The 8394-nt window shown below is 42.5% G+C and overlaps 1 protein-coding gene across 1 annotated transcript in view; it reads right to left on the bottom strand.

Annotated features, from left to right (window-relative positions):
- parpbp (PARP1 binding protein) overlaps nt 1-8351 on the bottom strand; it is a 17324-nt gene extending 8973 nt beyond the window's left edge. The window contains exons 1-9 of the mRNA XM_008315411.3: nt 8216-8351; nt 7696-7851; nt 6929-7165; nt 6055-6171; nt 4518-4682; nt 4290-4444; nt 1280-1463; nt 1012-1193; nt 438-519 (exon numbers count right to left, since the gene is read on the bottom strand). Of these exons, the coding sequence (XP_008313633.1) occupies nt 438-519; nt 1012-1193; nt 1280-1463; nt 4290-4444; nt 4518-4682; nt 6055-6171; nt 6929-7165; nt 7696-7845 (1272 nt within the window). The 5' untranslated portion in view covers nt 7846-7851; nt 8216-8351. The remainder of the gene's footprint in view (nt 1-437; nt 520-1011; nt 1194-1279; nt 1464-4289; nt 4445-4517; nt 4683-6054; nt 6172-6928; nt 7166-7695; nt 7852-8215) is intronic.
- Between the last annotated feature and the right edge of the window lie 43 nt (nt 8352-8394).

The following is an 8394-nucleotide window of genomic DNA, read 5'->3' as shown; positions in this document are numbered from 1 at the left end:
GCCCCCCCCCCCCGCTGCATGTGTGTGGTTTATGCTTACTTCATGTACAACAGGACCGAGCCAAACCAAGCTGGCGGCCAGGGAGAACACATGAGATATTAACATCAGATGTACAGTGCACTGTAAGCACAGGCTCCCGTTGCTGCGACTTATCATCAGGATTGGGTTAATAGTCGGAATTCTGCACAAATAAGTAACTCCATGCCTTGGAGTGAGGCAGCAGCCTCAGCCCTGCACCGAGAGCTAAAACACAGCTGTGCAAACGGCAACGGTGGAAGTCAGTAAAGATGTGAGCTTCAGCTAAGCAAATAAATAATAATACCAGCGAGAAATTACAGGATATAAAGACATTATTTTCAGTGTTTGTACATCTGATTCAATTTGAACTCAATGATGGTTTGAATTTGGCTCCTCCGCAGGTGGGAGGCCCACATTACCTTGGGTTTGAGCAGGTCCAGTCGGCTCTGGACGCGACTCTTCAGGGGTTGCGGCGAACATCCAGTGGATACTTCAGGAGATCTGGGTCAGAGGGAGAGCAGAAGGAAAAGCAAAGATAAGAGAAACAGAATTCACATTCAACTTTGACGGTTTCACTCGTGTCGGGCTGAGCTGATTCTTGGTTTTCACACGGGAAATTTTGGATCCAAGCCACTTGCTGTCAAATGTCCACCTCCAATGTTATGTGGACCCCTGCCCCCCCCCAACCCCAAACCACAGGGCTGCTTATTTAAATATTTTTATTTCAGATGTTTGTGCAGAGAAATTGTTCCAGTGTGCTGTGGGAGGATTTTCCTCCCTTTGGTCTCGGTCGAGAGTTGTAGAGTCTTGTGATGATTTAATTGCACGTTAAGGGGATTTCCCACCCTTTCTAAAACCTTGTATCAGTTAAAAATCCAATGGTCAACGTGATCACTCTGGTAGTGAACATTTTCTTATCAGAACTTTTGATACAAAATTTTCTCTCGGGCAAACACTCTGATCTTTATTATAAATGTTTAACTGTAAACAAACCTAAACAACGTGACGACACTTGTTCCCTCAGTTCCATTGATGACGGGCTGCTCCTCGGACAGAAGGTCCGCCTTGTTCCGAGATGGCGGCGTCAGGGCCTCCTGGTCCAGCAGGGCCACCAGCACCTTCACCGTGTCCCGGCCTCCGAATGCAGTGTTGTGATTCAACGCGTACGCTTTAGGCTGGAGATAAAACATAAAAGCAGTGCAATAAGTAAGTGGGCTTCAGTCAGAACACGTTTGCTCAAGGGCTCATGTTGGGCTTTTACCCTGGCGGGGCTAATTCCCGTTCCGTTTACGCCGGCCGGTTGTTTCTGTACTTGGTAGATGTGGGAGATCCTCTCTCTCAGTTCGTTGGCTACCTCTTCAACCGCAGCATACACTGCGTCTCCACTGCTGCGCCCCTTCACCAGCAGAGCCCTGATGGCCATCACCAGCTTGGATCCACACGCACTGGAAGGAAATGTGGCACAGTGACACTGGGGTTAGCATCTGCTGGAGGGAGCTTCACCACGACATACGTAGAAAAGAGGAGAAGAAGAAGAAGAAAAAAAAAGAAGCTGCATTTGTTTTGGAAAGGAGTCGACTCTTCTGCTGAACACATACACTTTTTCATCTGGATGGGATTAATAGCGTTCAAGAGTTCAGCCAAGATTTGCCAACATGAATAACTCTCTCCCAGCACTGGCCAGGGCCGGAGCCCGAGTGTTTTCAGAAAGATATACTGCAGCTTCACTTTCAATTAATTGGACACCGACTTAAAGGGCTCAGCGTAATTGTTTTCTGTTAGCGTCCAGTCCGTCCAGTTGGGCTTTATTTCACGAACTTTGCTCTGCCAAGGTTAACAGTTTCATAGCGCAAGGTCCTGTATGCCCCACTCAGCCCCCCCCCGACCCCCACCCCCGCTGCTGCCTTAAAGTCACCCTGAACCTAGAGCGCTGTCACTGTGCTCAACGCTGGACTGTCAGAAAAACTCCAGGAGTTTTTCCCTTCATTAAGGTCTTATGGTGGGATTTCTTCCCTGCGTGTGCACCGTCTGCACCACATGTCCAAAAATCATAGCAACATATCACTTCTAACAGTCAAGAGCACCGAAGCGTGTTAAAAAAAAAAGAAAAAAAAGAAGTTTGCAGTACGCTGCAGAGGTGGTGGTCCAACTCGACCCAGCTCTAATGTAGGTACAGCAGGACCAAGTAACAGGATCATTTGGGAAAACAGATGTTCGGTGAGAAACGTGACCTTGAACTCCCAGTGGAAGGTGTTTGTACGAGGAAATAGAGTCTTCCTGTAGTGAAGTACTGGTGATACTGGTTGAAAAACAAAAAAACTAGCTTTGTTCTATGTGTTCTACAGGTAATAGCACTTTTAGCAATTAGGTCAACCTTTCTTTGTAGCAACTGTAAAGTCACATGCTCTATATAAATTACTTCTGAATACTTTTCTAGGAAAACTCAATGCTATTGTAGAACAAAATTCATCATTGTTACAAATCTCGGCTATTTCAGAAACATTTTTAAGCTCATCCTGAGGAAGCCAACTGCTTAGCCAGGAAGCTAACATATTGTCCTTCCATTTCAGCTAACTTTAGCTGTAAGGCCCTACCATAATGTACATTTTTGTCAATTTGCTGCTTTCTTCTACAATTACCACCATGTTGTCTTCTATACAGTTTATATTATGTTTAGATAAACTTGAGGCTGCAGTTTTTTGTTTTAGTTTTAGTGCTACACTGGCTACATTTATATTGAACAGCAACTCTCAAAAGCTCAGGTTTTTTTTATCTGAAAAAGACCTGAAAATTCAATCATTCTGCAAGAAAACACTGTGACTGTGACTGCTCCAATCGGTGACCTCTCCTCAAAGCCAAGCCCTTACGCGACCGATCTCCTAAAATCATTTCTGATAGCCTCCTATGATGCGGTGCCAAACGCTCCAGAGATCTGAAATAATCTTTAAACCTTGGGGGGAGCGATCTGCGTCACCTGAAGTCTGATGATAGTTCATCAAAGTGAGCCAAACAAAACAGGGAACAAGTCGTTTCAGCACCAAACGCTCTTTGATGTGAAAAAGATGAACAGGTTTTAGCAATCCGGATGTTATCATGAGATTCTTAGGTACAAGTCATTAGGGGGGAGATTTTAAAGAAAATCATATGATGCATTGGGGACAGGTGGAGTTCACGAACTGCTGTTCGGGCTTTCAGTGCACAGGTGTCTGCCAGGTGGAGGAGTCAGCTGTAAACACAGTGATGAACTGCAGCTGCTGCAGCAGCAGCAGCAGCAGCAGCAGCAGCAGCAGGGCTTCCCCACAGAGCTGCTGAATCCACTTCAGTTGTCTGAGATTTGATTACATCAGTGAACTTTAAATCAGCCATAATAGACAGACGGGCTGATTTCAGGCAGCATATTGTTCTAAATATGATTCAAGTCAGCGCCAACGATTGATCCGCACTTGGCTCTTCTCTTACTTTTTAGGGTTGCAGGAAATTAAATATAGAATTTTCTAAGAACGCTTCCTTGAAGTGGACTAATCGGAAAAATACTTTCCAGCAGGATGTTTGGGATAATCTAATACAATGTTTTGATTTATCCTCGAGTAAAGAGGAGGAAAAAACATTTGTAACCACGACAAGGGTTCAATTTCAATTCTTTTAAAGCAGGAAGTCCTGAGTGAAATTTCTAGGAAAAGTCTGTTATTTCTCTGTCAACAAATTCGATCAAGTCCAAAACCGAAAACAATCTCACGTCACAGACGTCGGACTGCAATGTTTTCGACAACCCTATCGGATTCCTCTGTGGCCACAGCTGGACAACTGCAAAACCAGCAGCTCTGAGTGATTTGATGGTCTCCTGCTTTAGTCTGAAGAAACTTGTTGTGATGAGTTTCCTAGAAATCTCCATGCTGTGTGGAGATCCAAAGTCCTGATCCTTCAGATCTGGAAAGACTTGAACAATGTGTGAAAGATGAATCCTCCACATCGCCGAAGAACACAGGCCGCAGATAAATATCACAGTCGAGCAGTGGTACTTTCAAGACCAGTGGTTCTCAAACCATGGTATGGGTAACATTATTGGTACTAGGGATTTACTTTTGTTACGTGGAGAATCACTTAGCGGTTACATACAGCTGGTATAGTGTCCTGTGTGTGGGGTTGTCTGGTATAGCTATACTTCTGTGGACATTGTCTGGCTGTATTTTGTCCAAATGGTGACATTTTGCAGGTCCCCACTAGGTAAAAAAATATTTCAAATTTGAAGGTGAGAGTATGGACTTGTATACCTTGGGTCCGGGGTCTCCCCCAGAATTTCTTCTAGGTTGTCAAGGAAGTGGACAAAGTCAGACAGTCCCTTGATGTGTTTCCTCAGGGGGTCAGACTCGGCGGGAGCGTAGCCTTTTCCTCCGAGCTGAATGGCCCTCACGAAAGACGTGACTGCCTGCAAACAAGTGTATAAATTTAATAAAAATGTACTTAATCCTGAAGATTTGCCGATCGTCGGTGCCTCTTACCAGGAAGAGAGAAGTGTCACGGGCTTTGTGTTTTATGTCCGTGAATGCCTGACGTCCCAATGTACGACAGGGGACGTCGAGTGTCAGAGCCAGGGCCAAGTCGTTCTTGGAATTAATGAGGAGATTCAGATAGGAGCAGAAAATCCTTCGCACAGTCATTTTTACCTGTTGACAGGATACATTACTGAACTTCACAATGTAGATCATGACTGTCTTAGAGCAAGTGTTTTTGAAGTCTAACATATCATAGTCATATATTTATGCATATAAACACGTGCGTAAACACAAAGAGACAGAAACTACTGTTAAAATTATTTGAGTTTTCAAGTTATAAAAAGGAACAGCATGTTCAGTTCCAAATCCCGCCCTAATGACATTTCCCCTTTGACAGCAAATGACTAAGATGTGCTTTTTTATTTCTGTGGTGTTTCTGTTTAGTCGTATTGAGCGTAAATCTCCAAATATACATGCGAAATACATCTTCTTCTTTGGATTTTGACAGCAGTTTGCATTCTTTGGTTGCATTGCTGCCCCCTTCTGGTCAGTTTGTCTCTAACTTCTTCAAAACCTCTTGTGTTCCAGCGCATCATTGTGCTTCAGAAGGTCTTATTTTTGAAATTACCCAAATGGGTTTTCACTCCTCTACCCAGTGCTAACTGCTAAGCTAACCAGCAGCTGGCTGAATTATTGTACCAATCAAACAGAGGGGAGTGCGTTATTAACTTCCTTGTAAACGTTTGAAAGTTCTGTTAGGCAACTGGACGTGAGGCTTCTTCAGTTCTGAACTGAAGAAGCCTCTTGGATTAGAGGTGAAACGTCTTCTTTTAGAAAATTCATGTCCATTTGCCTAACAGAACTTTCAAACTTGAGCATGTCCTGGGTGACTGAGAATCTTCATAGACATGTTTCTTGTAAACGCTTTTCCAAGGAAGAGAGAGAGACACCGTATTCGTCAAAGTGTCAAAATGATTCCTAAGATAAAACTGCTGGCCGGCGCAGGTTGTGTTCATCAACTACAGTGCCTAATGGGACAGTAGCTCCGTCTCCTGGGTGAAATCACTAAAACAGCAGCTGACAGCCAGCTTTAAGACTCCAGAAATTATATCAACACGACTGGTGAATCAACAGCAGCAGCAAGACTCCACTAAAACCTCGTAAATTTGCAAAGTGACACAGAGGAGTGCAGAAGGAGAGACTCAACAATTGTCCAGCCCCACACGCTGCTGTGTTTAAAACATCGGCCTGGTAACTGAATTCACACTGCACTCCTAAACCTGTGGGATGTGATATAGAGTTCCTGTCAATAGGAGCAGGATGCGTTCCAGACAAAAAAATTAAGTATGCTGAGGAAAAGTGAATGTGTGGATTACTGCCAGCACCAGAAATGGGAATTCAAATGACTTGAAACACTCATGAGTGGAAAGGATACAGTGGAAAGGGAGGAGGAGCTCTTCTGGGAGAGTAGAAAATAAGTTGTACCTTATTTCCATGTACCCTGTTAATAATGTATATAAGTGGCAAAGGGATTGCCACTCACCTGTGATTTGCAGGACCGGCCTCTGCTAGATGGGGTTGATTGACTGGATGGAACTGAGGAAGAGTCTGGTATTTCTGGGACTTCCGTGTTGCCTGACAGGAAGTGAAACAGCTGGAGCTAGGCAGATAAATGACAAAAAAAAAATAATGTTAATGGAGCCCTTGGTGCTTATTTGTTATTTGCTAGCTATATTTGTAACTTTTTCAACCATTTTCTTGGTAAAAAAAAAGCAACAAATTTAGCATTTAGCTTTTTTTGTACCATGTTTTTTCCTCTTTTATTTGACTAACTTCTTTATCTATTTAGTGATGTTCTGGCTCCTTGTTTAGTATATTTGAATTCTATGCTAAAGCTAGCCATTTTTGGCTATTTATGGTATTTTTGACAACTTTATTCCAGCTCAGTTTTAACCAAATGTGGGATATGTTTAAGTTTACATATCTGAATTTGACTAGATGTAAATGTTTACCCAGTTTTTGCTATGTTTTGTTTCATTTTAACCATTTTGCCGTTTATGGTCAATGTTTAACTACTTCTAGGCTAAAGTTTCTAGGCTAATGGGCTACTAGGAGTGCTTTAGCTTTGGCAGATTTGTGGTGTTCTAAGCAAGCACCAAATCGTCCCAGCCCTGCACACACTCACACAGAGCTCAGCTATGGTGGTAATTGTTGAGTAGAGTTTCATTCGAGTTGTGTGCACCACTGTAGTCTAGACATTTTAACTCTGGTTTTGCAAAACATACTCATACTTTAGTCTAAATTATGATGTTTCCAAGGGCCATCTTGCCAGAGCTCCTGTCATGTCAGACCCTGGTTTTATTTCTTGGATAGTCTAACAATTAACTCTTATCTGATTCTGTCCAGATCCTGCTCACCGGGCTCACGGGCTCTTCTGGATCAGAGTCCACTAATCTCAGCTGTTTGTACATGAAGAGCACATCAACCAGGTCCACAGTGTTGGAGCGTTTCAGGAATGATTGGTACTCTTCCAGGATGAGATCATAATTCTCCATGCGTGCAAAGTCCGGAGGCTGCAGGTGAAGTTTGCTGAGCAGTAAGTGTTTCCAGGCCATCAGAACATCACTCAGAGGCACTTTGAACTCTCCTCGGTGCTGTCACAGGAAGGAGAGAACACGGGTAAAGCAAGCAGCCATAATTGGAGATGGCCTGGAACCAATCAGCCCGAAAGGGAAAAGAAGTCTTGCAGTCTAAAAATGGGCTGTTGTTGGTCACAGCCGGATACAAAGTGGTAATGTCATCATTTATAGAAGTGTTTAGTCTGATTGTACAGTTCAATTAAAGTCAATAAAGGAAATGGAACTTAATCATCGTTACATTTGGGCAAAAATTAGACTTACAACAAGTGATATAAAGTGTGGGAAGTGGGCCCCAACCTAGGGGGCGCAGAGTTATTGCAAAGCCAATGATTTTAATTTAAATATATCCTTTATTGTGTCAAAGTTTGTTCACCGCTGATACTGTATAAATAAAAATCCTGGATATATATATTATTTTTTTTTTTTTTGAGATGGCACACAGAATATTGTTATTACAAATGTGGTGACTTATTGCTCAGGTGTAGCATGAGGGCATGGTGTATATTTGGACTGAGTATAACTGTAAAGGTGCAGTCATTCTCTACCTGTTTATTGACTTCAGCCATGGCTAGCTGCAGCACTACCAGCATGTTGTCTGCACCATGAATCGTGGTCCTCTCAGACTGTAAAACCCGGTGGCATTCCCTCCTGAAGGTTTTTACCATCAGCTTCAGATGATCTCCCACTGTCTCCATTGTTAGCTAAAACACATCAGAGGAAAAAGAGAAATCTCACATTTAGATTTTTCAAATAAATACTGGTTTGAGAACACTTTATAGATCTGATATTTATTTTTTAATTAATCACATTTTAAAAGTGAAGGCAGAGTATTCCTGCACAAATGAAACTTTAACCATAAATATAAATACCTTAAACCTACACACTTATAAAATAAATTTACACTTTCTTTTGAGGATCTCAAGACAGAAGTATCTTTCCATACATTAACCTTAACTTGAACCTGAACTTCTCTTCTTTCAATTTATAATCTAGACCAACGTAAGTATAACTAAATAATAACTTAATACCGAAAACAAACGACATCGTAAACGTAAAAGTTCAAACCTTAAATCCAACGGCAACCACCTCGACAAAGCAGCTGTTTTAAAATTTAAACTCGCTCGTGACGTTTTCTGCCTTTCAACCAATCAGTTGGTGAGAAGGACGGCCGGTGTAGACGAAGACAGATGTTTTATTTTACGATTACAGTAACGTTAGGGGATACTGTATGGTAAAACACTTAC

The sequence above is a fragment of the Cynoglossus semilaevis genome, chromosome 8, assembly GCF_000523025.1.
Source record: "Cynoglossus semilaevis isolate Cse_v1.0 chromosome 8, Cse_v1.0, whole genome shotgun sequence".
Classification (NCBI taxonomy): Eukaryota; Metazoa; Chordata; class Actinopteri; order Pleuronectiformes; family Cynoglossidae; genus Cynoglossus; species Cynoglossus semilaevis.
This window is presented reverse-complemented; position numbering and strand designations above follow the sequence as displayed.